The sequence below is a fragment of the Punica granatum genome, chromosome 1, assembly GCF_007655135.1.
Source record: "Punica granatum isolate Tunisia-2019 chromosome 1, ASM765513v2, whole genome shotgun sequence".
NCBI classification, from domain to species: domain Eukaryota; kingdom Viridiplantae; phylum Streptophyta; class Magnoliopsida; order Myrtales; family Lythraceae; genus Punica; species Punica granatum.
Window position 1 is genome coordinate 50,829,938 of NC_045127.1, and position 27,465 is coordinate 50,857,402.

The 27,465-nt window shown below is 35.8% G+C and overlaps 5 protein-coding genes across 8 annotated transcripts; 2 read left to right on the top strand and 3 right to left on the bottom strand.

Moving 5' to 3' along the window:
• Window positions 1-3,919: 3,919 nt before the first annotated feature.
• Window positions 3,920-6,022, top strand: LOC116207413 (WAT1-related protein At2g39510-like). The gene is made up of 6 exons (XM_031540338.1): window positions 3,920-4,092; window positions 4,174-4,527; window positions 4,635-4,893; window positions 5,054-5,212; window positions 5,327-5,478; window positions 5,595-6,022. Exons 1-6 carry the CDS (start codon window positions 3,920-3,922, stop codon window positions 5,821-5,823), a joined length of 1,326 nt encoding a protein of 441 aa, XP_031396198.1. The 3' UTR covers window positions 5,824-6,022.
• Window positions 6,023-13,813: 7,791 nt separating this feature from the next.
• On the top strand, window positions 13,814-16,059 carry LOC116192839 (WAT1-related protein At1g43650-like). 2 transcript variants are annotated; one of them, XM_031521508.1, is made up of 6 exons: window positions 13,814-14,072; window positions 14,363-14,551; window positions 14,647-14,905; window positions 15,083-15,241; window positions 15,368-15,519; window positions 15,617-16,059. In XM_031521508.1, the coding sequence occupies exons 1-6, from the start codon at window positions 13,900-13,902 to the stop codon at window positions 15,840-15,842; spliced, it is 1,158 nt and encodes a 385-aa protein (XP_031377368.1). In that variant the 5' UTR covers window positions 13,814-13,899; the 3' UTR covers window positions 15,843-16,059. The 2 variants fall into 2 exon arrangements, with proteins under 2 accessions (XP_031377368.1, XP_031377369.1); XM_031521509.1 differs by having other exon boundaries at window positions 14,363-14,542.
• On the bottom strand, window positions 16,032-18,704 carry LOC116192840 (probable cinnamyl alcohol dehydrogenase 1). Its single transcript, XM_031521510.1, has 7 exons — window positions 18,545-18,704; window positions 18,238-18,336; window positions 17,902-18,015; window positions 17,594-17,821; window positions 16,945-17,230; window positions 16,540-16,690; window positions 16,032-16,460 (listed from the first exon to the last, which is right to left on the bottom strand). Exons 2-7 carry the CDS (start codon window positions 18,324-18,326, stop codon window positions 16,264-16,266), a joined length of 1,065 nt encoding a protein of 354 aa, XP_031377370.1. The 5' UTR covers window positions 18,327-18,336; window positions 18,545-18,704; the 3' UTR covers window positions 16,032-16,263.
• Window positions 18,705-19,820: 1,116 nt separating this feature from the next.
• Window positions 19,821-21,895, bottom strand: LOC116188705. Its single transcript, XM_031518193.1, has 2 exons — window positions 21,561-21,895; window positions 19,821-20,373 (listed from the first exon to the last, which is right to left on the bottom strand). The coding sequence occupies exons 1-2, from the start codon at window positions 21,774-21,776 to the stop codon at window positions 20,140-20,142; spliced, it is 450 nt and encodes a 149-aa protein (XP_031374053.1). The 5' UTR covers window positions 21,777-21,895; the 3' UTR covers window positions 19,821-20,139.
• Window positions 21,896-22,486: 591 nt separating this feature from the next.
• LOC116188682 (dehydrogenase/reductase SDR family member on chromosome X-like) lies at window positions 22,487-26,930 on the bottom strand. 3 transcript variants are annotated; one of them, XM_031518182.1, is made up of 10 exons: window positions 26,738-26,930; window positions 25,921-26,144; window positions 25,739-25,805; window positions 24,683-24,711; window positions 24,383-24,591; window positions 24,136-24,254; window positions 23,729-23,824; window positions 23,547-23,622; window positions 23,111-23,161; window positions 22,487-22,961 (listed from the first exon to the last, which is right to left on the bottom strand). In XM_031518182.1, exons 1-10 carry the CDS (start codon window positions 26,778-26,780, stop codon window positions 22,838-22,840), a joined length of 1,038 nt encoding a protein of 345 aa, XP_031374042.1. In that variant the 5' UTR covers window positions 26,781-26,930; the 3' UTR covers window positions 22,487-22,837. The 3 variants fall into 3 exon arrangements, with proteins under 3 accessions (XP_031374042.1, XP_031374028.1, XP_031374036.1); XM_031518168.1 differs by having other exon boundaries at window positions 23,111-23,264; window positions 26,738-26,929; XM_031518176.1 differs by having other exon boundaries at window positions 23,111-23,264; window positions 25,921-26,127; window positions 26,738-26,925.
• Between the last annotated feature and the right edge of the window lie 535 nt (window positions 26,931-27,465).

A 27,465-nucleotide genomic window follows, 5' to 3' on the forward strand; every position in this document is an offset into this window, starting at 1 on the left:
TGGACCAATTAGCTTCCTTTATTTTTCTTTACTAGCTACGAACACTTGCACAGTGCCACAGGATAACAATCACATTATAATATTAGCTCATTTCCGTACTTTTATGTCATTTTGATAAAAAAAAATTCAAAAATTATTTTGGAGAAATCAAAATGAAGAAAGAGAGAATATTAATAAAGAGTATAAAAAAGAGAAAAAGTTCAAAGGATACAAATTTAAAAAGGATTATTTTGGAAAATTATACGGGAACAATTTATATTCATTTTTGTTTGTTATAGTTGCTATAAGGTCTGTTTTAATGGTTTCAAGAGTTGCTTGAGAAACGATATATAGTTTTAAAATAAATGGATATACTTTGGTTAGTTAAAAGTATTTAAAAAGAAAATTTTTCAATAATGATGTAAAATAGATATATAATACTTTAAGCAATTGCAATTATAATCTAACTTTTTTATAATATAAATAACAAATTCTATTTCAAAATTAATTTTCAAGAAGATGTGCTTGGAAGGGAAGAGAAAAATGCATAAGATTTGTAATCGAACATGTTAAAAAGTGTTAGAGGGATAAAACAAAATTATATGAGTTTATAAAAAATTTAAAAATATATTGAAAGAAAAAAGCTTGAGCACGTGTTCTTATGTTCCTCTTTTAGTTTATTAATATAATGTAATGTTATGTAATGTAATACAATATAAATTCTATCCTTTATATACTGTACATATATATGTATATTTTCACTAACCAGATAATATTTCTAGCTATATCTTTTTATAATTATCACATATTTTGAATATGATTTTTTTTAGCTATATGATTTATTTATATTTGTTAAGAATTACTATATGCTTTGAAAAACTTGCAATAAGCACATGTTTATGATCACATACGGTTTTACAAGACGAGTCGTGCTATATCCTCTATATATATATATACACACTAGAGGCATATAAGATAAGAAACAGCCAATATAGAATTAACTCAATTTTTATATTAATTTAATAATTATTAACGATTAAATGCATGTATTAATTTACTATTTAATTATTTATAGTAATAATCAGTTGATGTTATGTGGCCTTAGTGCGTAGATAGGAAAGGAAGAAAATTCATCTTTTTGCCAACACGAATAATTAAGATTCTTATTCTTAAGACTTAATTACTGAAAAATGTATAATTTTTTATCAATTAGATTACCGAATGGAAAATCTCCATTCTTTTGACCATGGAAAAAAGGCTTATATTGTGCGGTATTATAGAGAATCCATGATAACAAAAATCTCCCAATTGCCTAAATAATTAATGATTGTCAGGATAAGTAAAGGTAGTGTCTTTTATATGTTCAACTATTAATATTTGTAAAAGGGGAAAAGAAATTAAGAATATTGCATGACGTTTTAATTATTTGATGCTAAAGACATTGGAGAACATTGGGCAACACTCGAGACGTATACATATAAATGCATCAATGCATACATATAGTATGGAGAACATTGCTAAAAAGTGAATTGCAACGAGATTTTTATGTGATTATTATTATTTTTTATATTTGGTCATTACTTTTTTTATTTGATTATTGTATTTTTGGCCTTTACTTGAAGTGTAAAGAACATTAGATTCACGAAGAAGGACACCAAATTCCATATGCAGATCAAGATTTTCTATCGTTGAACCATGAAATATATTTCACGTGTCCCTTTAAATTAAAATTATTAAAAAATAAAAATGAGAAAATGATGATATATATTTGAAAGCCGCATTTTCCTTAACAAATTTTAGCATTCCCAGATATATTTGGATCATATTTAGGTTATGGATCAAGCTACTATAGATATTCGTAATTTGACACAAAAACAAATGTAAAATTCCACCATTTGGCAAAAAAGTATATAGACAGATAAATCTGATGAGTATATATTTCTCCAACTGATCTTTATTACTGTTTAAATTACTTGCTCTAGATCCCAAGCAAATCCCTTGTTTGTATGTAATATAAGACTCGTACTCATACTAGGCGCCATCTGATATTAACTCTCTCTCTTTTGTTCGTTCGATATTTTGCAAAAATTCGTTATATCCTGAACTTATAGTAATTGATTATTTGTAGAGAAGATTATGAAAATAGTTTGACCGATAAAATAATGGGCCATAGCACATCTTATAGGCCCAGCCCAATGACTTGTTGGAATTGGAAAATGGGACGAACACATCTACCCAAGCGTAGAACCCCCTCTAGGCCCGTGAAAAGACACCACAAACTTCAATGCCACAGCAAGGATATCATGAAATTGTTTGCTGTTTTTCTTCCTCTCACAGCTGACCATCTGGATGGAATCAAGGAAAAAAATCTTATATCTAATGGGCATATCACGTTTCAATGTTACGAGTTAATAAGCGTTTATTAATTCCTCTTGGTTTAGAAATATTACAAAAGAAAAGTTAGTATTGACAAAATAGATTTTTGTGTATGCTTGGTGACACAATGACAAGCGATATACCCGTTACACACAATACCTTTTCGGAATCAACAGATTTTAAGTCTCATTCTCCCCAGTGAAATTACCTTATCTGTTTATTTGCCCTTGCTTGTTCTCTGGTAGGCTCGCGAACCTCCCGTAAAACCCAAAACAGGCTGAAGTAATTCAAAGTCGAATTATAATATGTTGTTCTGTTCAGAAAATTTATGATTTCTCATATGAATGACGACGCTAATGATGCCGAATTTGTCATGGAAAAGGTAAGTAGAAAATGATGTGGAAAGCAACCTTCTTGTGTAAAATAGTTTCTTTTATATGCCTCGTTTAAAATAATATGCATGTGTTTCTGTCCTTGGTAAAAAAATAAAATACTGGGCGCACTACACTAATGCATATGGCCGGTCCCGATTAAACCAATAATGGATACTTGAGCTCATATAATAAAACTGATTTTTTTTTTCAGTGGAGTACATTTTTTTTCAGTGGAGAATAAGGGCGATTAGTGATGCTAATAATCGAATATGAGGCCAGTTTGCAATAAATAGAAACTCGGATCGGTGTATTGATAGCATAATCCAATCCTTTCCTGGTTCTTTTCGGCTATAAGGAAGGCTATGTATTTAGTACGAGAAAATGAAAAATTAATAAAGAGACCTAAGCTGGCGTTTGGTTTTTGAATTGGATAAGTGATTCAACTCAACTTGATTTTATATAATGATTGTAAGTGTTGACAAATATATTGATGTATGAGAATATATATGTATGTATATATAGATGTGAAAGTATATCGAAAATTTATTATTAAAAAATTCATTTTAAAAATGGTTAGAAAAAAGTGTAAGTGAGAAAGTATTATAAAATGAAAGTTTAAAAATAGTTAGGAAAAAGTATGAGTCAGACAATATTATTAAATAGAATAAAAAGACAAAATAGTAATTATTATATTGTTGAATTTGATGAATAATAGAGTTAAATTGAGTGGACTTGGATTATGATCCAAAAACAAACAAAGCTGCGCAATTCTACCAATAAAAATCCAATCCGAAACATTTTAATTTCTATACAAGACCGAGCTCCACTGCACTACAATTTCTTCTCGCTTCTTCCCCAGCTTTAGATCATAAATCGAGCGATTGTGCTTCCCACTGATAAATCAAGGGGTCCCAGGGTCCATTGGTGGCAGCAATACATTTTCAAGTTATAATATTCATTTTGATAAGTTTTCGAGTTATAATATTCTTTGTATATAGAGAGTGCAAATCCTTCATATAAAACCCACTTTCTTGAACCTTTTATATGATGCGAGGCTGTCATTCAGTATGTATGAGGGAGTTCGGTCGAGCGAAATACAAGAGTCTGAAGAGAGAACGGAAAAAAAAAATTTCGAGGTCGTGGCTGAAGTTAGACTGATACGGAGAGGAACAACCGGAGCATAGGCGACGATGGGAGCCGCTTATCCTTACGTGGCCATGGTACTAGTCCAGTTATGCTACAGTAGCTCAAACATGCTCCTGAAGGTCGCCCTCGAGAGAGGACTGAATCAGTTCGTCTTTGTCGCATACCGCCACATATCCGCCTCCCTCCTTTTGTGCCCTTTCGCTTACGTGCTCGAAAGGTATATCGGGAAAGTCCTGACCTTATTACCACGTTTTAGTATAGGAGACGATGGAATATAAAGAAAATGAATGTATTGTAGGAGATCTGTTAAATGTTCAATACAACTGTCTTCTTCTCTACTCTCATTAATCGTTTCCCAAGAAGCGAAACGTGATGTCCGGAAAGAGAGCTTTCTCAAGTTTTCTTTTTCCCGGAAACGGAGACACCGGCTTTTCATAGCACTACCTTCGGCAGTAACTGAGTCATGTTTGAATGAATCAGAAAGGGCACTTTCTCTTAAGCTCGTGGCCAAAATCTTCGCTCTCTCATTGGTTGGGACAACTATCCATCTTAATGTCTTCTACGCCGGCTTGGAGTACATCTCACCGACGGTGGCAACCACCTTAAGTAATTTGATCCCTGGCGTGACATTTCTCATCACCGTTCTTCTCAGGTAATAAATATTGTTAGCAGATCTCTCTTATTGCGTAAAAGAATTTTAACAATGTTTGTGTTACTTCAGAATTCTTATTTCGTTTCCCGTTCTTCTACCAAATCCAGGAGGGAGACGGTAACGCTGAAGACCCCAAAAGGCCGAGCCAAGGTCATCGGGACACTCATAAGCATTGGCGGGTCTTTCATCTTCACCTTATGGAAGGGGAAATGCTTAATAAACGGCCATGTGCAGAGGCCGCTGATAGACATTTATGGCTCCAATGGTAATGAAAGGAAGTTGAGTCATGTGAAGGAGAGTTGGCTCAAAGGTTCTGCTCTTATTCTCCTGAGTAACTTCACATGGAGCCTATGGCTTATTTTCCAGGTAATGGTATACACACGTTAAGGTGCTTCAGAGATCGTACTTATCGGTTTACTATAAGGTCTTTCCCTACTGGAACCGGGATGGTTATTTTATCGGTTACCATAACTGGCATGATGATGAATGAGTAATGCAGTTGATTTTGTGGTTTTCGTGGTTCCAGGGAGTGGTGTACAAGGACTATCCTGCTCAATTATCTCTCAATGCCTTGATTTGCCTCTTCGCTGCATTTCACTCCTCGATCCTCGCCCTGTTCGCCACGTGGGACCTGAACCTGTGGAGGCTGGAATGGAATGTCCAGCTCTGGACCATCATCTACAGCGTTTGTTCTCTTCTCTCACCCAACTGATAATTAACGGAGCCTACCAGAAATGTCATAACACCGTTTTTTTGTCCCGGATCGGATGGACATTTTGGTTTTTCTTTTCTCCTGCAGGGAGTGGTAGTCTCAGCGCTGGTGAACAATCTACTAATATGGGGCATCGGCCGCAAGGGACCAGTTTTTGCAGCAATGTTCCATCCGTTACAAGTCGTGATCGTGGGAATATTCTGGTGCATTGCTTTTGCTGAGAGATTTCACTTGGGCAGGTGCTAAGATTCTCCTCCCAAGCTCAGCGGGGTTTCTTTTTTCAAGCTTCTTTCTCTGCTCTATTCGAAAGTATTACCGCTAACAATCTTATTTTTCTTCAACCATCGACCATTAGCTTGATAGGAACGTTCCTCATTATTCTCGGACTTTACTGTGTTCTTTGGGGCAAAACGAAGGAGAATGAAACAGCTGACGAACCAGGAAACAAAAAGGGCTCTTCTGATACAAAGAATATTGAAGTTTCAATCGTTGGTAACTACCAAGTAGATAGCGAGAAATGTACTTCTGCAGGAAGCCGGGATCAAAATGGCGTTCTTGGAACTGAACTTGCAGTGAGAAGCTAAAGAGGAGTTGTTGGGTCATGGAAGCAACTTTCTGAATATTATAGCTGCAGCAGGGGAAGTTTTAAACGGGGTCATCATCTTCGACGTAGATGCTCCGTCTGTCAACGTCCCAATTTTCATTATGCAAGGGCAAAGTATCGTATGTACAATATTAATTTAAGAGTGCAAGTTAAATAAACTCTTAATCAACTAGAGCCAATATCGTCTTTTGCTACTGAACACAAATAATATTGTTCATCAAACGGGTGATTCCAATGAGCTATCTTTGATTCTGGAAAACAAGCTTTCCAGTTTTCCGATCTCTTTGTCAGAGAGAAAAATGATGAAAACAAGGCAAAAAGCTGATTTTCTATAGCTAGCAATACATTTTTTTCCCTCTTATTATCTTCATTTTCCGAGTATAAAACATTAGCTATATAACAGCAAACTGTTCTGTATATCCATGAGGATACAACAAATGAAACTTCGGTCTTGAATCTGATCTCATTTTGTCTGCCGAAATTTTAGAAAGGCCGTAAGTGCTGAGCATCATACGAAGAATTCCGGATTCCCCCTTGGCATCACTTTAGGGAGTTTTTAACGTCGATCGCACCAATACTTCAAATCTCTCTTTGCCAACCTCTCGAGTGTCGACAAGCTCATTTGCATGCTGAATTGGTACCACTTCTATCTTCGGGTAGACTTTTTTCGGTATCAACCTTGTTATCTAGAAGCCCAATTGGACACCGACTAATCCAATCGAGCCGAGTCGGCCCATTAAGGGTTAAACTTTATTAGCAGAGCTGAAGTGCAACATTTCATGAACATGAAAAATATTGAGTAAATGTGGTTGATTTGTTATAAGTAAAAGAGTTTGTCAAGGGATATACCGAGATTGAGGCTTGCAGGGCTAAGTCTAACTTCAGCGGAGACATGTAAGGATCGAACGAGTGATAACCCGATGCTGCGTCTATTATGAAGTCTGGCGTTTTCACGATGGCCTGGAAACAAAAATAAAATCAAACAAGATTATTCCGATTCACTTATAACCCAGAAATCTCTCCATGAAGTAGGCAATTTGTCTATGCGTGATCACACGTATTAACGATTAGTTGTTATTGATCTATGCCCTTAGGGCATAGGTGGAAAAGGAAGAAAACCTCACCTTTTTGTCCCCAATATGCATGGAATGCCATTCTTATTCCAAAGACATAATCACTGAAAAATGTATAATTTTTCCATCAATTGGAATATCAAATGAAAAAATCTCTTTTCGTTTGGTTTTGGAAAAAGTCTTGTATCCGTCCATAATATAAAGAATCCATGAGAACAAAAATCTCCGAACAGCCTAAATAATTTATCATTGTCGGATTAGTAAAGGTAGTGCAGTTGAATATGTTCAGTTCTTAATAGTTGGAGGTGAAAAGAAAAGAATGTTACTGCACGACGTTCCAATCATCTGATGCCAAAGAAATTGGAGAACAACACTCGGTACATACATATCCATAGTGACACATATAAAAGTTGCATATTTTGAACCTTTACAAAGAGAGTTTGATTTTGTTATATACATACTCTTGCAACTTTTATTGATTTTGCTTTATTTTAATTTTTACTACATTATATATTTTGTTCAATTTTGATAACTAAAAAATAAAAAGAAAGTAAGTTTGTTTTATTAGACAAAAAAAAAGTGTTTCTTTAAAAGAGAGTGTAGCGTTGTGACTCATAATCTTACTTGGTAAGCAATAGGTTCCATGTTCGATGCTTATGATGGGACTATCCGTGCCACTTTATTAGTTATTAGAATTTTTATTTCATTATACTATACCTATAGGTCTCTCTTGTAATGGGAAAAAAAAGTTTCTTTTGTGTTACTTAACTTTAATAATCCGATTGATCTTACTCTTTCTAAGTTCAATTCTAATTAAATAAAAACAAGAAAGAAATTTTGTAATTATGTATTTTATATTATTTCAATTATCGAATTTATTATACCACCGTATAATTTATTTAATTTGTAATGAATAAAAAAGAAACAAAAGGAAAGAAACTTTACTATATTAGCTAATTGAAAATATAAAAACAATAAAAACATATTATTACAACTCTTTTCGATTGTACATTATTATAGTAATAATTATTTAGTTTATAATATTTTAACTATTCTATTTAATTTTTATTGACTTTACTCTGTTTTAACAATTAATTTTATTAAATTATATATTTTACTCAATTTCAATTAATAAAAAAAGTTTGTTTTATTCGGCAATTTAAATTTTTTTTGTTTTACTTTATTTAGCAATTTAATTAATTTTATCTTTCTAAATGTGATTCTCATTAAATAAAGACAAGGAAGAAACTTTGCAATTACGTATTCCATTTTATTTTAATAATTGAATTTATAATATCAAATAGCTTTATTCAATTTTTAATGAATCGAACAAGAAAAAGAAAGAAACTTTACTTTATTAGCTAATTGAAAACATAAAAATAATATAAATTGTACTTTATTTTAAATAATAATTATTTAACTTAATATATTATAACTATTCTATTTAATCTTTAACAAATAAAAGAGAAGCAAAATTTGTAATGACTTATCTTACTTTTTTAGGTAATTAAAATAAAAAGAAATAATTTTTTTAATTTGTAACTTGATAATTATTTAATTTATTAGATTATAAAAATAGTTTAATTTTTATAAAAAATAAAAATAACTTTTAATTGCTTATTTTATCCTATTACAGAATTTATTAGTAAAAAATACTCTATATAATTACAACTTTTTTTTATTTGGTTTAATAATTAATTTATTGAAAATTTTCCTTTGTAAAATAAGATTTGATCCTCATATTTTATAATTACAATGTAATTTCAATCTTAATAAAGTATGTTTTATACACATTAGATCTTTATGAAAATATTAGTTAAACATAATACAATTATTTAGCCGCTGTGCTATATTGTTAACATAAATTTAAAATTGAAAGAAATTTATAACGAGACTTTAACATTAATTGGATGAATCAATTTTATTTTTGATGAATAAGAGTCATTATAGAAAAATTGTTTCTTATTTCAAAATTCCAACTATATCCTTAATAAACTAAATCTCTTACACATTATGCCATGTGGCACTTCCATAATTTTTCTTTCTTTTTTTAAATTTTTTTGTTATTTTTTTATAAAAAATAAAAGGGAAGTGCGGGGAAAAGGTTTCTCTTTTTTTCTTTTTAAGCCAAATTAATGTGATGGAGAGGAATATGTCTTAGTATAGTGGCACAAGGTGCCGACTCGAAAGTTCAATAGGTTTAATTCTAGGTTCAAGTAAGGTCGGTTCATTCAAGAGATAAAGCTCTGTCATAATAGATTTTCTCCAATCATAAGACTCCCACAAGAAACCTCGCTTTAAAGGAACAAGCATTGACTCACCTAAAATCAACGTATTAGTAAAAATTATATTTCAATTTATCACTAATTTGAATAGTCTCTTTTTAATTAACGTTGAATTTTGGAAATGTCCATAGCTTCTTCTTTTTTTTCATAATGAGACCATAGCTGAGAAATATCCTTATTCTTTCTTTAGAAATGCAAAGTTACACTAATTACATAATTCTTTTAATGAATATCGATCCCTTACAATAAGTAAAGTGTGTATATTTAAAATTAGTATCACTCAAGGCATATTATATTGTGATCATGGTCTACTTAGAAACATTGAGAATCCAATTAAGATTAACGCAGAAAAAATATTAGTTTTCATACCATATGAAATATTAATTATTACATTCTTTTGAAAATTTTGAATTATTTAGTATCAATTGAGAGTTCATAGGTGTTACATATAAATAGTTTTATCATTAGTTTCAATTATACTCTCTCTCTCTCTCTCTCTCTATATATATATATACACATATAGGGTTAATAACAAAAAAATACAAACTTTTCACATTTTAACAATTCTAACACAAACTTTTTTTTCTTTAACCTAAAAATGCACAAACTTTCAATTTAATAACAATTCTAGCACGGCATCAAATTTTTAGTTAATTTGGAAGGAAATTGCCAGCGTGTAGGTCGAGTGGGACCCATCATATATATTTTAATAATAAAATTATTTCAAAAAAAAATTTAAAAAAAAAAGAAAAGAAAAAGCAAAATCGGGGAGGAGACGTGAAGGCCTCATCCCTGACCACCGCCCCCTCGATCTGTGGTCGTCGACAACCCCCAACCTACATGTTAGCAATTTTTATCTAAATTAACGGAAAATTTGGCACCATGCTAAAATTGTTATCAAATCGAAAGTTTGTGTATTTTTAAGTTAAGAAAAAAATTCATGCTAAAATTGTTAAAATGTGAAAATTTTGTGTGTGTGTTTTTTTTTGTTACTAACCCATATATATATATATATATATATATATATATTGGTTATTAACCAAACCATCACATAAAAGTAAAAAAATAATAAAAAGATTTTCACGTCCGCGGCATCGCACGAAATAATACTCTAGTGATAAGCTAAAATACTTATATAGATGCACATGTAAGGTAGTGATTGGAATATTGTTTTTTATTTATTTTTTAAAATTAAGAATAATTTATAGTCATTTAGAATCATTGAACCCCCAATAGACGTTGATGTTTTAAGTTAACATTTCATAACATTTCATCCTTTTAACGGTTAAATTAATTAAACTAATTTTCACATTATTTATTCATAAAAATATTATTTATGTATTCATAAAACTTTGTACTTCCTTATCTTGCTTTGTACTCACTTATTTTATTTTATTACACAATAAATAAATAAATAAATAATGCATTATATAATTGCAACCTTTTTTATTTTGTTTTAGTTTAATAATTAATTTATTGAACTTTTTTTTGGGAAAATATGATTTGATCGAATACAATGCAATTTCAATCTCAGTAAAGTAGTTTTTATAAACATGCAAACTATATATCTATATATTGTAAATTTATGCAAATATTAGTTAATATAATATTTAGCTTCTACGCTATATTTGTTAACATAAATTTAAAATTAAATGAAATTTGTAACGAGACTTTAACATTAATTGGATGAATCAATTTTATTTTTGATGAAGAGTCATTATACAAAAAATTTTCATTAATATGATAGACTAAAAAGCTCATATAGATGCATATGTAATGTAGTGATTGGAATTTTACATTGTTTTTATATATTTATTTTTTAAAATGAAGAATAATTTATAATGATTTAGAATAACTGAATCACCGCAAGACTTTGACGTTTGGAATTAACATTTCATAATATTTTATCGTTACGATTGTTAAAAATTAATTAAACTATTTTTCACTTTATTTATTCATAAAAAAATTATTTCTACATTCAATTTTTCACTTCTATAAAAAAAATGCTTATATAAATGAATACGCAATGGATTTTGTTATGATTTTATTTAAATTTTTATATTCCTTAGTTTTAAAAATTTTAAATAATTTATTGAATTTAAATTCCTCGAATCCCATACTATAAACTGATCATATTGATTCATATAATCATGCTCCGTTTGGTAGCCAAACACGTAAATTCTCTCTTATACATTCTTAGAATTGCGTATTGATGATCTCTATATATATGCTTATTCCTTCACTTCAAAAGTGCTTTTTTTTGGGGTAAGAGTTGAAAAAAAGAAATATGAGTTTAATATTCATATTGTGGAAGAAAAGCAATTTACAGAACTAACTACCTATGTTACTAATTTGTCTAATGTAAAATAAATGTCTTTTCAAACAAAGTTAAATAAACAGTACAATCTAAATCTATCAAAATATACATGCACATTAATATATATAAAAAGGTAACACTACCCATGCATTTACGGGTTATGTTACACTCCTAGTATGTGTGTATATATATATATATATATATATAGTATAGAGAACATTGCTAAAAAGAAAACTGCAACGAGGTTTTTATGTTATCATAATTTTTAATCATTGGTCCTTACTTAATGTAAAGGAAATTCACGGAAAAGGACTTCAAATCTCATATGCAGATCAAGATTTTTAGTCGTAGGATCATGAAATATGTTTCACATGTCCCTTTGAAATTATTAAAAAAAATTAAAAGCGACATGATGATATTTCATAGTAATATTCGGATCATATTCAGGATAGTGGATCAAACTACTAAAGATATTTGTAATTTGACGAAAAAACAGAAATGTAAAATTCTACCCGTTGGCAAAATCAACATATAGATAACCAAGATGAGTTGTTTCAAACGGTTTTATATTTATTCTTCTTGAATAAGGTCTCCAATTCGAGTATTTGCTAATGAAGAAAATTTATGATTTGGGGAGTTTTACCCCTTAGTTGACCAATTTGGCTCAAACTTGATTAGTTGAGAAATCTGTTAGACTTCCGAATACTAAAATGCCCACGAATATCTATATAGATATATGTGTGTGTATCTATGTATATTCAATAATGTCTATCTCTCCGATTGGTCTTCATTGTCATGTTTAAATTGCTTGCTTTAGATCCCCAAGCATATCTCGTCTTTGTGTATATAATATAAGCTACTTTTCTTTTGCCAAAAATATAAGCTACTATTGGAGATGAGCTGTTGAGCAAAATTTTAATTACTTTTATATTTGTTGTATTTGTTTTATTTATTTATTTATTTATTATGCGTTCAAATATTTTCAAAAGAATAGTTTATCAGGATTTCAAATTTTCCAATGGACATCAATTTGGATTGGTTAAGCAATATTTCGAATTTGAGTCTTATGAATGAAAAAACTACGATTAATAGAATTTTACTTCTTAGTGTGTCGGCCTAATTAAGAACTAGACTATTCGGGATCATTAGACACTGAATACCAGGTGTTGCATGCTGGAAAATAATATTGCTTGGACAACGATGCAATTATTACCAATAATAAGTTTTTTTCGGTGTGAACCTTAATATCCAGAAGTCTAATTGAACCCCTAAAAACCTAGTCGAGCCGAGTTAGCCCACTAACGAATAAAGCTCTCACAACATGAATTTTTTTCATTTACAAAAACTTGAATCCAAGATCTTACTTAAGCGGAATAAGTATCGAGTCGCTTGAATCAAATCATGTTAGTTATTACCAATAATAAATTTAATGGGCCAGAGTGCTTCTTATAGGCACAGCCCATGATTTTTTTGGTCTTGGAAAATGGGCCGAACTCATTCACACAGCGTAGAACACTATCCAGGCCCATGAAACGACTCCACTAATGTCAATACCACGAGAGGGATATCATACGCCTGCTTTTCTTCCTCTCACCGCATCGACCTAGAATCAAGAGATCTTAGGTTTAATTCTGACCGGTGGAACTTATTATCTTGTCCGTTTGTTTCCCTTCCCATTTATCCGATAGGCTCATGGACCTCTTGTATAACCTAAAGATAGCTGAAGTAATTAATAGTCGAATTATAGTCTGTTATTCTGTTTAGAAAGCTTATGATTTCTGTATATGAATCACCACTAGAATGAGTTCGAAGTGTTCATATAAAAGTGTTCATATAAATGATGTGGAAAGCAGCCATCATGTGTAGACTTAATATACATGTATATTCTATTTTTCTCCATGGTGAAATGATAAAAATACTGCAGGCACTACAACTGACAGGGAAATGTTTGGAAGATCACTGCCTACTTTTCGAACGCTTACGGCTTATGCATGTTGTCTAACCATTTAATCAATGATAGATACTCGAACGTATACCACTGCACTGCATTCCCTTTCTTAATCCTTCCCCAGCTTTAGATCATCTATCGAGTGATTGTGTTTTCCACTCAATACCACTAAATCAAGGGGTCGGTCAGGGTCCATTTGTGGCTACAAAACATTTTCAAGTTAAAATATTCAGTTTATATAGAGAGAGTGCAAATCCTTTAGATAAACCCACTTCTTGAACTTTATTATGTATGATTTGAGGTTGCCATTATTGAGCATATATAAGCAACTTCGGTCAATCGAAACACGAGAGAACGTAAAAAAAATTATTTTGAAACTTGTGGTGAAGTAGTTCAACTGCGACGAAGAGGGACAACCGGAGCATAGGCGACCATGGAAGCGGCTTATCCTCACGTGGCCATGCTACTGGTCCAGTTAAGCTACAGCGGATCGAACATCCTCATGAAGGTCGCCTGCGAGAGAGGACTCAATCAGTTCATCTTTGTCGCATACCGCCACATGATCGCCTCACTCCTCTTGTGCCCTTTTGCTTACGTGCTCGAAAGGTATATCAAGAAGCTCCTCCTGACCTTACTACCCTGTCTTAGTTTGGGAAAGCTGGTTACGTTTTTCCGTTTTCCTGTCATCCTTTGTTAAGAAAATGAACGTATTGCAGGAGATCTGTTACAAGTTCAATACAACTGACTTCTTCTCTACTCTTCTTAATTATTTTCCAAGAAGCTAAACGCGATATCCGGAGAAAGCTTTTTTCCACTTTTCTTTTTTCCGGAAACGGACACCGGCTTTCCATGCATTACTTTCGGCCAGGTAACATAGTAATGTGTGAATGAATCAGAAAGATGTGGCCGGAGCTTTCTCTAAAGGTTGCCGCCAAAATCTTCGCTGTCTCATCGCTTGGGACAACTATCCATCTCAATGTCTACTACACCGGCTTGGAGTACATCTCACCGACAGTCGCTACCGCATTGAGTAATTTGATCCCGTGCTTGACATTTCTCATCGCCGTCCTCCTTAGGTGGTTAATGTCAGCAGTTCTCTCTACTTCATACGGGAACTCCAACCCTTTTCGTTTTCCTTCAGAATTCTGATTTTATTTCCCCTCCCTGTTACGAAATCCAGGATGGAGACAGTGACGCTGAAGACCCTAAGAGGCCGAGTGAAGGTCATGGGGACGCTTATAAGCATTGGCGGGTCCTTCGTCTTCACCTTATGGAAGGGGAAATGCTTAGTAAATGGCGATGTGCACAGACCACTGATAGACATTTATGGCTCCAATGGTAATGAAAGTGAGTTGAGGCACGTGAAGGAGAGTTGGCTCAAAGGTTCTGCCCTCATCCTTTTGAGTAGCTTCACATGGAGCCTATGGCTTATTTTCCAGGTGATGATGTGCACACTTTAACTTGCTCAGAGGATCGTGCTTATCGGTTACCATAGGATCTTTCACCACTAGAACTCAGGGCATCAATGGCAGTTTTAAATGGAACATCTAGCAGGGTAATCAATCGAGATAACTCGCACGATGACTGAGTATTGTAATTTCTTTTCGTGTTTCCAGGGAGTAGTGTACAAGGACTATCCAGCTCAATTATCTCTCAACGCCTTGATTTGCCTCTTCGCCACATTTCAATCTTCGATCCTTGCCCTCTTCTTCGCGCGGGACCCGAGCCTGTGGAAGCTCGAGTGGAATGTCCAGCTCTGGACTATCATCTACTGTGTTTGTTCTCCTCTCTAGTCTCTCCAACTGATGATTAACAGAACTTACCAGAAACAAAACTAATCACAACTCTGTTTTTTTTCCTGTTGGATCGGATTGACTCTGGTTTTTCATTTTGTCCTGCAGGGAGTGGTAATAGCGGCACTGGTGAACAATCTACTAATGTGGGGCATCAGCCGCAAGGGACCGGTATTTGCAGCAATGTTCAATCCGTTACAGGTCGTTATCGTGGGAATGTTCTCAGCCGTTGCTTTCGCTGAGAGATTTCACCTGGGCAGGTGCTAAGATTCTCCTTCCAAGTTCAGGGGGTTCCTTTCTTGAGCTTGTATTTGAAAAAATATCACTGTTAACGATCTCTTTTTCTTCAACAAGCAGCTTGATAGGAACGTTCCTCATTATTTTCGGACTATACTGCGTTCTGTGGGGAAAATCCAAGGAGAATGAAATTGCAAACGAGCTAGGAAACGAGAAGGGCTCTCCTAACACAAAGAAGATTGAGGTTTCGATCGTTAATAACTACCAAGAAGATAGCGAGAAATGTTCTGCAGGTAGCCAGGATCAAAATGGCGCTCTTGGAACTCAATTTACGGTGAGAAGCTAAAGAGCAGTTTTCGAGTCATGGAAACAGCCATTTGTATATTAGCTGCCTGTCAACCTTTCGATTTTCATTTCTCAAGTAGACTGTATCGATGTCTGTTGCTGCAGAACACAAGCAATACCGCTCATCACCGCATAATCTCGAGAACGAGCTTTACAGTTTTCCATTCTCTTTGTCTAACAGAAAATGATGGAAACAAAGTAAAAGCTCATTTTCCATATCAACACATTCTTCCTCTTATATTCTTCATTTTTTTAATATCAAACGCTATCTAGATAACAGGAAACTGATCTCTATATCCAAAAGGAAACAGCAAACCAAACTTCAGTCTTTAACTATCTATGAGTACCCAAATTTTATAGAGACATAGCACAGCAGGTGTTGTGTGAAGGAAATACGAAAAGTTAAGGATTCCTTCACGGAATCACTTTAAAGAGTTTTTAACATCAATTACGAACCGATACTTCACATCTCTCTTTGCCAGCCTCTCAAGAGCCTCGTTTGCATATTGAATTGGTACCAGTTCTATCTTCGGGTAGACTTTATTAGCAGCACAGAAGTGCAACATTTCCTGGGTCTCTCTTGTCCCTCCTGTTAAGCTACCTGAAATAGTTTTCTTACCTGCATGAAGAAGGGAGAATATTGGGCACAGGATGTGGTTAATTTGTTTTTAAGTACAAGAGTTTGTCAAGGGATCTACCAATATTGAGGCTTGCAGGGCTAAATTTAACTTCGCTCGGGAACCCAACAAGGACGAATACACCATTAGGCTTCAGCAGGGACATGTAAGGATCGAACGGGTGATCACCTGATGCTGTGTCTATTATGAAGTCTAGCATTTTCACCATGGCCTGGGAAAAATTTAAAAAAAAAAAAATCAAACAAAATTACATCAATTCACTCATAACCCAGAAATCTCTCTAGAACGACTTATGAGCATGACAGGTTTAGCCAAATGTTATAAAAATAAATAAATTTCATGCATCAAGTATCTGGAAAAATTACAAAAAGAAAAAAGATGGGCCGGCAAGAGCATATTGCGATAATAACAACTGCTAGATGAATTTTCAACATGCCTCTAGTTTTTTCTGCCTTGGTGCTTTACCTTCATCTGGTCGTGGTCAGATGAGATGAAGAAATTGTCTGCCCCAAGATCTGTCAATGCTTCCTCCTTCTTGGATATGCTCGTGCTAAATACAGTCACCTTCAATCCGAAAGCTTTTCCAAACTTCACTGCCATGTGCCCAAGACCACCTAATCCAATTACCCCAAGAGATTTACCTGGTTGATTCATCTTGTGGCGCATCATCGGAGAATACACAGTGATTCCAGCACACAACAAAGGAGCTGCAAATTCCAATGGATAGTCATCGGGAATCTTATAGCAGTACCTGTTGAAATATTGGCAATTTGATCTCTAGGAGGTGAGTCAATATACAATGACTGATCAAATTAGTATATTAAGTTAGGTAAAGAAAATGAATATACATGTCCTCTGAGTGATAGAAAGATCAGCAAATCTACATCTATACCTTCAATTTTATTCTCGATAGAATAAACGGTTTGATCAATACAAAAGGAAATTCTTTGCGCAGCTAAAACCATGTAGCATTCTTTTTGCCTGAAAAGAGAATTCTTTCAGCTACCAATATCAATTTTCCAAAGGAAATTCTAGGATGCTTTTCATTTTCTAGTTCTTCTCTCGATTTAAAGAAGTCAATCACAAAGTTATTCCATGATGAACAACAATCTACCTCTCCCGAACAACAATATGACTGGAATAGCCTCCTTTAGTGATTGTGCCATCCTCATCGACAGCATTATATGTGAAGGTTTGCTTCTCGCAATTCACTTCTTCCCAATCCTCACAGGAGGAACACTTCCTGCATGAGTTCACATACGTTCCAACTCCAACACGGTCTCCGACCTTGAAGCTCTTAACATCAGACCCAACCTCTTTCACAAATCCAACAATCTCATGTCTGGAGATGGATTAAATATGAGATATAGATAGATGAAGGAACAAAGAATAGAACGGTGCTCATTTGAGTTCGGAATGTACCCAGGAACCAGAGGATACTTCGAGTCTCCATGTTTGTTCCGAGTCCATATATAATCCGCGTAGCAGATACCGCAGTGAGTAATTTCTAGTGAGACATCATCACTTCGCAGCGACCTGGACGAATTTTTTCCAAATATTGTCATGGCGAGGAAGTGAAACTCAGAACTCCTATGAGTAACTTAATTCGAAAAAATTGCAATTTGATATGGTAATATTATCATAATTACAAAGGCAATTCATTCACTGGAAGAACCTGAAGTTAAGCCGAGATATGGACATATACTTCTTTGAAGCTAGCTTGCTAAAACTGAGAATCTTGGGGTTTGAAAATCAAACCTGCGGTTGAATTTGTATGGCGAAAGAATTCCCGATGGATCCCTTGCAGCCCATCCAAGGCAGTTTTCATTTCCGCTCTCCGAACTCATAGTCGATCAGCTACAACACAAATGAAAAGGACCGAAAAAAGAACGGTCAATTTAATCGCAGGAAAAAAAAAATGCAAAACCCGAATTTGAAATACATTCATATTGCAACTTCACTGATGCATATAACTCATCATCAAACAAGTCGATCTCATCAATCAACTGGTGAAAACACAAGCAAAGAAAGGGCAATCACAGCTCTAAGAAAACACGCGGCTGACCTCAGTGGCGTATCCCAGAGTCTTTGGTTGGAGCATAGAATACGAACAGGCTTCCCAGATCGCAGGTTTTTCGATTCAGAAAACATAATATATGCCGTCCTCATTCGTCGCGCGCTACTCTCATCTATAGATTAATATTGATGGAAATTTCGAAGACGGTGTCAATTAGGGGTGTGCACGGGTAGCGGGTATATCCGGAATCGATCAGAACCTACCCGTCGGGTAGCTCATGTTGAAAATAAGGTAAGTTCCAATATTAAAATTAAAAACCTGTGAAAATCGATTTCGATTCTGATTCTGGTTCAAGTTCCTGCCCTACAAGGTACCCGGAACCGATTATTTATTAAAAAAATATGAAAGAGTAAAGTTATTGTTTCCTCTAATGAATCAGAACAAAAGCACTTTGTTATGTGGGATCGTATTATGAATATTTAATTTTGTCGATGGATTGATGATATATATTTTTATTTCATTGTTATTGATTAATTTAAATTTTGTTGATATTCTATTTGACGTTATTATTGATTATGTATGTGATATTTTTAATTTTATTTAGCGAGAGAAAAATATTTACAGATTCCAACAGGGTATCTGAAACTTATGGTATAATACAAGTTTCGGGTATGTTTCAATTCCATGATTCAACAGAATAAGGTCCGATTCCAAAATCTTGAAACCTGTCCCTTACATGATAGGATCCGAGTATTAAGAAAAATACAATATACCTTAAACCGATCACCCCTAGTATCAATATAAGACCAAATGGATTGTTTTAATTTTTACGTAGCTCCTGACGTTGTTTGAGTCTGCTGATCTCATCCCTCTGTTTACTTTTCCATGGCTGGGAGGGATGCTGTTTCTTCCCTACAACCCGATGCCACCTGAAAACGTGAAAGGACCACGCAGTCCGAAATCAACCATTGAGGAGACTCGATATCACATCCCCGTTCATTTGGAAGACAGCTTGAAGATCCAAAAGGGAGTTCTTCCATGAAAACGGGGATGAAGTGAGAGGTTCCTGCTTCCCATGGAATGCAGCCACGGGTTGATACTTGACAGAATCCCTCGACTTTCTCAGGGAAGAAAGAAACATGATCCATAGCGGCAGATCAGTCCTGACCTTCGAGCAGCCCGTGCTCAAACGCAGTAGAATTGAGGCACTCTATGTCCCGTGGAATTATAGGGGAGAGCACCTCAATCGTCATTAATACAAGCATCAGCGCTCTTGTTAAATGGTCATAGCATGGAAAAGCTTTATCAATGACACTGTACAGACTTTGATCAATAATCTAAAGCATCCATGCAGTAATCTAATTGCATTGTCTGTGAATATGTAACAGCTACAGTTTATTCAACAGGGTTCAGATCATGCGTGAGCATTTATGTCAAGAATGCCAAAACGCCGCTCTAAATTCTAATGTCGAGGAAGCAAGAAGCACCTGATTTCTGACATCTTAAAACAGTTGCTCTCGATTTCTCTTGCAGCATCAAACAAGGATCAGGAGATATCACGCCTAAAGTAGGCACTCAATCACAAATAAGAAACACGAATACAGCTCGACTGTACCTATCTCAGGAAAGGCCACAAAACTTTCCTATTTGGATTTCTTTTTTCCCTTTTTCTTCAAGGGAGGCCTCTCAGTTTGGAGGTTCAATCCCATTGTACTCACTGGTTGATCCTTTTGACGTTCTTCTGGGAGGGTAGTGTGCAGAAATTTCTTGTTGGAACCGACATTGTTGCACAGTAACTTGAGCATCTTCCTTCCCCTCATCCATTTCAGCATTATTTTCATGTGGGTTTTGCTTTGCAATCCAGTTAGACCGGCTTCCTGTCAATGCAAAATTATTATGATCAGATGTAGACGTCTAATCTAAAGCATCTCTTAGAGATATACTGTTGTCAGTAAATCATAATTCTCTTTTTCCGAATCCTACAGGGCATTATTGGGCCAAAAAAGGAGCTTATCTATTAAGTAGCTTCTATAAATGCACCACCGCAAGAACATCCTCGAGAAACAGGACAGCACACCTAAAGGCTCTGGATGATTTAAAGGGCGTGAAGATATCTACTTAGGATTTAAAGAGCCATAAGAGTTTACCTTACGAAGGATACAAACAGCAAAGTCAATATGTACTCGATGAACGAAGATATAAAACTTGAGCTAAACAGAAATACCAATTCACAGTAACAGGATAAATATGATGCTCCCATACACTAAACATTCAACCACAATGTCTCCCTCAACTGAAGAGAAATAAACTAAAAATACCAGTTTTTTTCTTTTTTGTGTTACAATATTGTAATATAATTCTCCCTCATAAACATGACAGCACAATGGGACACTAATTGTAATGATGCAGTTGCAATGCATGTCATAGCAATTCATTTCCAGCTCAAGATTACAAGGAAGCCAAATTTCTGTTTCACTGCAAAAAGATCCGTCATGCAAAGAATCAGTTCTGTTCTACCGATCCTCCTACCGAAATTCAAATTAATATCGCACTATCAGCACAGCTGATGAGTGACTTGGAGGTGCAAGACCTCGCTCCTGCTCCATCTTTTTGTTGACATTTTTTTCTTCCCATTTTCTTTCTAGACTTCTATAAGCTTGCTACCGAACTTTGCCGACTCACTCCCAAATTGCCGCAATTAGTTAGATTCGACTCCGACTCCATTCCACTCCCTGTTCCCATAACTCCATAATTCATGTTATGTCAAACCTCATAAGCCAATTCAGTCGAAGCAGCCATTGATTTTAATGTATTTCAGCTACAAATGTGCTATCAAAACAATCACATTTCTCAAAGATTTCAATACGTTGAACTCATCAAGTACACGGAAGCTACAATCTACTATGCCTGGTTTTGCCTCTCACTGCCTCCTTCAAGCAGCGGTCAAATACATAATTGGAGAAACCTCCGAGCAGGTTAAGCTCGTGAGCAAGCAGCATTTGCGTCACAACTATGGCTAATGGAGGGACAATAAGCTAGATAAGCTCAAAAGGAGGAGGAGTACCTGAGCGTGAGTCCATGTGTTGCCGACGGTGAGAGGGCCGTGAGCCTTGATGACGTCGTAGAGACCCCGAGCTATCGAATAGGCCTCCTGAGGCGGCACCTTGGGGTTTATCTTCCTCACATTCACCGCCCGCTCCCGCGAGAAGTACCGGACAAATATGCCGCTGCTCACGGCAGCCGTGGCTTTGGAGGCTGCCCCGCCGCGGCTGAACCACATCTCCGCCCCCGTCACAAGGTCCGAAAGCTCGCAGCTTTGCTGCCTCGGGTCGGATCGCTGCAAGAGAAGGATTTGTACTTTGAGAGATCGGACGCTGAAGAAGGGGCGAGAGAGAGAGAGAGAGAGGTTTCTCACGCTAAAACCCCTCCATGTACACGTGCTTCTCACGTGATTGATATTGGGCCTGGGCCCTTCCCCGGTGCCCATATATAGGCTTAAAGCTCTCGACTCAGGCCTACGGCGGGGATAAGGCCTAAGGGAGGCCAGTCACGGCTGAGGCTGGCCGTGGGAGAAACGATCTGGCCCGTCTTGGCTTAGCCAGAATCTGTGATTCCATGTTCCTTGGCGGCAATAATGGCGGTTTGTTTTATCGGCACTAGGCACTTTCTTAAGGTGTAGAACAATGTTAGGATGTACTATTCGTTCAACCGGAAATCCGGGCATTATCGGAAGATAAATATACCCGTTAACCGTGTACATATCCTGACTTACATATAATCGTTTCGGAGACACTCGGTAAGATAATGACCAATTTGCTTCAACTGTTTGCAAAATGCAGCCTTGCTTTAACCTTTTGGTGTCCCCGTCAAAGCACCTCATCTTCGGGGTGCATCCTTCTATTTGTGGTAGAGGATGTCACCGTTAGAGAAAAACATCTTCGCTTTCCTACAGAGAAGTCTCCAAGTTCTCGAGTTAAGCCAGTCCGGGTATTAGTCTAACATCACAACTTACTAAAAGAGAAACCGAAAATTACAATTTGCCTCGACTATATGCATAGTTTCTATTTTACCTAATGTCTCGGTAGAGGACCAAGTGAACATAAGCATGAGACGAAGATTTCGAATCTAAGCTTCTACAAGCAAATGAAGGGCTTTTCTGCTCTAAAATGTTCCATGTATTATTACATACAGCTATGAAAGCAGAGGGCAAAGAACTCTACTCGGTACAGACTAAATCAAGCGGACACGATATTTGTTACACCTTTTCGCTTCCTCGGCGAGGGGAAGATCTCATGATTCAGTAAAAATGTAAAAAGAGTTAAGACTCTTTGTAAGCAAGCTCTAGTTCGGTGAACAGATCACAGGAGGCAGACCACAGTTCGCTTGCCAGTTTTGCATTATACGAGAAAGGAGAAGAGTTAATTGTCCGGCCATTCCCGCTAAAAAAGTACACTCCCAACGCTTCCTGAAGATAAAGCACAGTGCAAGTGTCCATGAGCTCAGGCAGCAAAATATGCTTATATTTAGGAACACTCGGACTGGATGAAATACTCACACGCCAAATGAGAAAATGATTAGACTGAATGGAAATCGTGATAAGGAAAAAGGACTCACTGGAGGGGCGAGCGCAGCATCGATGATCGACCTAACCCCATCATCAGGTGACTGCAGAAGACCCATAAGTTTTAGGACTGCAAAGGCTAAACTGGAAAGGAACGGGGGAACTTCTCTCATGAGGTTAGTTTTAACTACCCCAGGATCTGCAGGTCTGTTAATGAGATCAGCAGATGAAACATTTTCGAAATTGTCTAATTAACGAAGCATACTAAAATCGATGAGGTACTGACTTCCAGAATGGAAGAACATGGACTCATGACGATGCAAAATAAAGATAGCTGTGAATTATGCATGGTTTCGTTCAGCATGTTCGATCTAATGTCTAAGTTTTTCAAGTTAAAGATGGCTGCTAATACTGAAGTTAACTATTGATTAATGCTAGAGCATGCACTCAATCTTGTTTTGTTTTAACAATGAGGTGAGGAAACCATACATGACAGAAACATGACTTGCTTTCTCCATCAAGCCAATTTTCCGGTGAAGTGCATAGGAAAATAGCAGGAGGCAGACTGCACACAAGAGAATTTTATTTCATGATAAAAGAAAATAGGATTGAATCTTGGGTACTTTGTATGAAAACAAAAAAGGAAAAGAAAAGAAAATTCTTTTGCATACATTTGGAATACTCATAAGCTTGAGCAAATAGATATTGCTTCGATCTCAAGAAGCACTTGCCTTCCACAGCTTGCCTGTCAACCTGCATAGAGCCCACTGAAAAGAAAGAGGTCAATAATTGCAAGTTTGAAGCCACACTCTGATGTAGATATCCCATATTATTTGTTCATTTTCTCTGATAGAGCATATATTACTCCATGTGACTAATGGATAATGCTTACAAGGAAATCCAAAATGTAGACCTTATTAATGAGTTCTCAGAAATCAACCCCCATGTGATTGCAAATTGAGCCGGTAGAGGGACCATTGTGTCCATAGATCCCATGGTTGTTAAGATCACCTCCTATCAATATCGAGATATGGAGAGGAAAACAAGAGAAATGATCATGGGAAAAGAAAATTTTTACCAGTTCGATGCGTAAACGATGTAACATTCACAATCCTTGAAGGCACAGGGCTGTTGATGAGAAGAGGCAATAAAAGCTGGGTCAAGCAGAAAGCCCCGATGTAATTTGTCGCCATCATTCTGAAAGACAGATTTAAGAACTGTTGTTAGATGAAAAAAGAACACCATTTGACTTTTCAAAATCATTATTCACCATGCTTAGCATAAAAGAAGAAACAAAGAAAGGAAGAAACAGAAGACATCATTACTCATCATATCCTTCAGCTGTCTTTCTCGGAGACGTTGCAAGTATCCCAGCATTGTTTATTAAGAGTTGGACAGAAGGATGCATATTGGAGTCCTGTAACCACTGCTGAAGAGATTCTTTGAAATGAAAGATCGAGCGGAAGTCAGATATGTCAACTTCAAAAGCTTTGAGATGGGCCTCCTTATTGAACTTTCGAATCTCTGCAGCAGTCTGGGGGCACCAAAGCATAGAGTGTCATTTTGAGCTCAACAAAAAGAAGATTAGATCAGATTATTACAAGATTTTATTAGATAACTGATACCTTCGATAACGCATCAGGGGTTCGTCCAACTGCAGAAACAAAAGGATTTTCAGATATTCCCATTCATACTTTCAAAACCACCTTTTTCAAAAAGAACATGGGATGAAGTTTCTCTCAGCAGGGTTCAGTTCTGGTTTTCCCAGAACTAAATGGAAACATCTCTTTCATGTTGAGCAATTTCATATTGAATAACATTGTTGTTGCATGTCTCTGATATCAATCTCTAAAGACTATCACAAACTCAACTTCATCAAGTTCTTTCAACAAACTTACAGCCAGCACCGTCCTAACAGTTCATGCTCCTGAAAATTTTTGATATCATTCCCAAGAGAGATTATAGAAGGCTTTATGATGTCAGTATCTTCTTTATCATAAAAACAATTATTTGGAGAATTTGATCTTGTCAATAAATAGATTAGTGAATAATCCGGAACATAAACAGCAAATCATTGGGACTAAAGTCGTTATAACTCTATCTTTCGTTGTCTCATAATTCAAGGCTGATCCCAAAATCAACGACTTAATTACTTTTTGTTAATATCAAGCTTATCTAAACTAAACCTTCAAAGGAAGTAACATCACGACCTCTATATTCATAAAAAATCACGACCTCTAGAAATTTATCTGCATTAAGTAAATAGGAAACCTGGAATAATACAGTCCAAGAGACACTTCCCAAATAACGACATCATGAGGCAGTAACGAACTCTATTCACAAGTAGGAGTTTAACTCCCAAGACAACCAACAGTTCAATAACAACAGAGAGGAAACTGGAAACTTGTGAGTTTAAACTAGCAAGACGACTAACAGTTCAATTCTAACAAAGAGGAAACAGGAAACTTGTCGTCTTCTCTTTCCCTTCAGATTTCCATAACAAATGCCAAGCATGCAAAATTGAAATTTTACACCAGTTTTCAAGGTTTATTAGTCCAGCATAGTGAAACAGGAAGTGGCACAATCCAAACAGATTAATTATCGACATAACTGCAACATTTGTGCAAACAATAGGAAGAGCAAGAAGAAAGGACAGGACAATAATGAAAGTAATGGAGTACCAAGTACGATGGTGAAACTTTCTTTTGAGAGAGCTCGGGCTGCAGCTGCACCTAAACCTGATGTAGCCTGAAGCAATCAATCAACCCATAAAATTATATACTTACACGGATCATAAATAAAAAGTACGAAAGAACAGAAAAGAAAAGAAATGAGTATATGTGTAAAATGAAAGGGTGCTTACACCAGTGATGATACAGACAGGTCTAAAGGCAGATGTTTCCGGGGAGCGACGAGGGTAAGAGTAAGACTTTTGAATGTGGAGGCTTTGTAGAAGTAACTGGAAGTATGAGGTAATAAGAGCAATGGACCAAAGAACTGCCATCCTCCAAAACTCCACCGAACAAACAAAGAGAAGAACTTCTCTCAACCGCTTCGCCGACATCCCCATCTTCCTCACAGAAGGAACTAGCATTAGATTAGCAAAACGGAAACCAGAGTACACAAGACAAAGAGCTCACTTCTTCACAAATGAATCAAAGAACAAAACTCACAAACCAAAACATTGACAAAAGTTCGACTCATGGGCAAGTTGAAACCAGAAACGCAAAGGCACGTATAATTATGGCTGAGCAATCAGTCTACAGATACAGCTAAGTGTCGTAACAGCAGCATCTACCCATGTGAAACCAACAAGGCACACAGCACCGTAGATGAAGATAGCGAGCTTCAAATTTAAGGACTCAGCAATGGCGCAGACATGTGACCCACGAACACTCCCGAGTCCCAAGCAGCAAGCTTTTCAAATTAACAACACTTGGGATACGCACAAACCAGAAGCATTGCTTCTGGAAGCATGAGCTGATGCATGCAACAATAGAAGCTTGCAAGTTCACGAATTGCAAGAAGAGTAATCCGCACTTGGGTCATCGAATTACTCCGAAATGAAATGTTGTGCGACATTCGCAGCCATTACCAGTGGCGGGCAAGCCAGCAATGGGCATGTGTTCGGGCAAAGAAGGGACCGAGACTTGGAAGCACGGAGAGAGAAATTCTCGTACCTTCTTTGCCGAAGGAGATCTCATCAATGGCGGAAAATCCCATTAACGGTAGCCGCTCAAATTGTTTTGCATTGTGTTTCTGAGGAACTGCGCGGCACAGAGATCAGCGTCCCCGTCACGAGCAAATCCCTCTGTTCGTTTCCGCTTCCAGACTGCGCAGATTTTTTATTTTCCATTTTTGCTCGATGACTATGCAGATTTTTTGTTATCACTATTAGAAGTTTAGAACCAACATTTTTCATATTTCTAAATTTGCCGCAACTCCAAGAACCGATAACGAAAAAGTTCATGTACTTTTGACCCGATTTCAAATCTAACCCGAACATTTTGTGGCAACAAAAATGGGGTATAAACTATGAATAGGGATGACAATGGTGTCGGTAAAAAAAACCGTATCCGCGGATAATTACACTGTTTTTTGCACAGCATACTGCCCCAAATGATTATGGTTTTTCAAAAATTATTGTGGTACGACGTGGATATGATTTTGCTGAAAGACTATGGAATAAAAATGCACCGCAATTAGTTTTTGTTTGGCAAATGAAAATTTTTTTAATTCTACTTTACTTTAACTTTACATATTTTCAATTCAACAACACAATTATTACCTTTTTTCAATTTTTTTATTTTAACTACCATTCTATTTAATTTTTAATACTAAATTTTCTCAATTATTCATTATTTTTTTCACAATTCAACAACACAAGCATTACTCTCTCTCAATTATT

Coding starts and splice junctions, on each gene's coding strand:
- LOC116192839 (XM_031521508.1), top strand. CDS start 13,900: ATGGAAGCGGCTTATCCTCACGTGGCCATGCTACTGGTCCAGTTAAGC. Junction 14,073..14,362: donor TTTGCTTACGTGCTCGAAAG/GTATATCAAGAA, acceptor TGAATGAATCAG/AAAGATGTGGCCGGAGCTTT. Junction 14,906..15,082: donor GCCTATGGCTTATTTTCCAG/GTGATGATGTGC, acceptor TCGTGTTTCCAG/GGAGTAGTGTACAAGGACTA.
- LOC116207413 (XM_031540338.1), top strand. CDS start 3,920: ATGGGAGCCGCTTATCCTTACGTGGCCATGGTACTAGTCCAGTTATGC. Junction 4,528..4,634: donor CTCATCACCGTTCTTCTCAG/GTAATAAATATT, acceptor TACCAAATCCAG/GAGGGAGACGGTAACGCTGA. Junction 5,479..5,594: donor GAGAGATTTCACTTGGGCAG/GTGCTAAGATTC, acceptor ATCGACCATTAG/CTTGATAGGAACGTTCCTCA.
- LOC116192840 (XM_031521510.1), bottom strand. CDS start 18,326: ATGAGTTCGGAGAGCGGAAATGAAAACTGCCTTGGATGGGCTGCAAGG. Junction 17,822..17,901: donor AAGTATCCTCTGGTTCCTGG/GTACATTCCGAA, acceptor ATCCATCTCCAG/ACATGAGATTGTTGGATTTG. Junction 17,231..17,593: donor CATATTGTTGTTCGGGAGAG/GTAGATTGTTGT, acceptor ATATTTCAACAG/GTACTGCTATAAGATTCCCG.
- LOC116188682 (XM_031518168.1), bottom strand. CDS start 26,780: ATGGGATTTTCCGCCATTGATGAGATCTCCTTCGGCAAAGAAG. Junction 26,145..26,737: donor GATCTCCTTCGGCAAAGAAG/GTACGAGAATTT, acceptor ATCTAATGCTAG/TTCCTTCTGTGAGGAAGATG. Junction 24,592..24,682: donor CCCCTGATGCGTTATCGAAG/GTATCAGTTATC, acceptor TGGTGCCCCCAG/ACTGCTGCAGAGATTCGAAA.
- LOC116188705 (XM_031518193.1), bottom strand. CDS start 21,776: ATGTGGTTCAGCCGCGGCGGGGCAGCCTCCAAAGCCACGGCTGCCGTG. Junction 20,374..21,560: donor ACACATGGACTCACGCTCAG/GTACTCCTCCTC, acceptor TTGCATTGACAG/GAAGCCGGTCTAACTGGATT.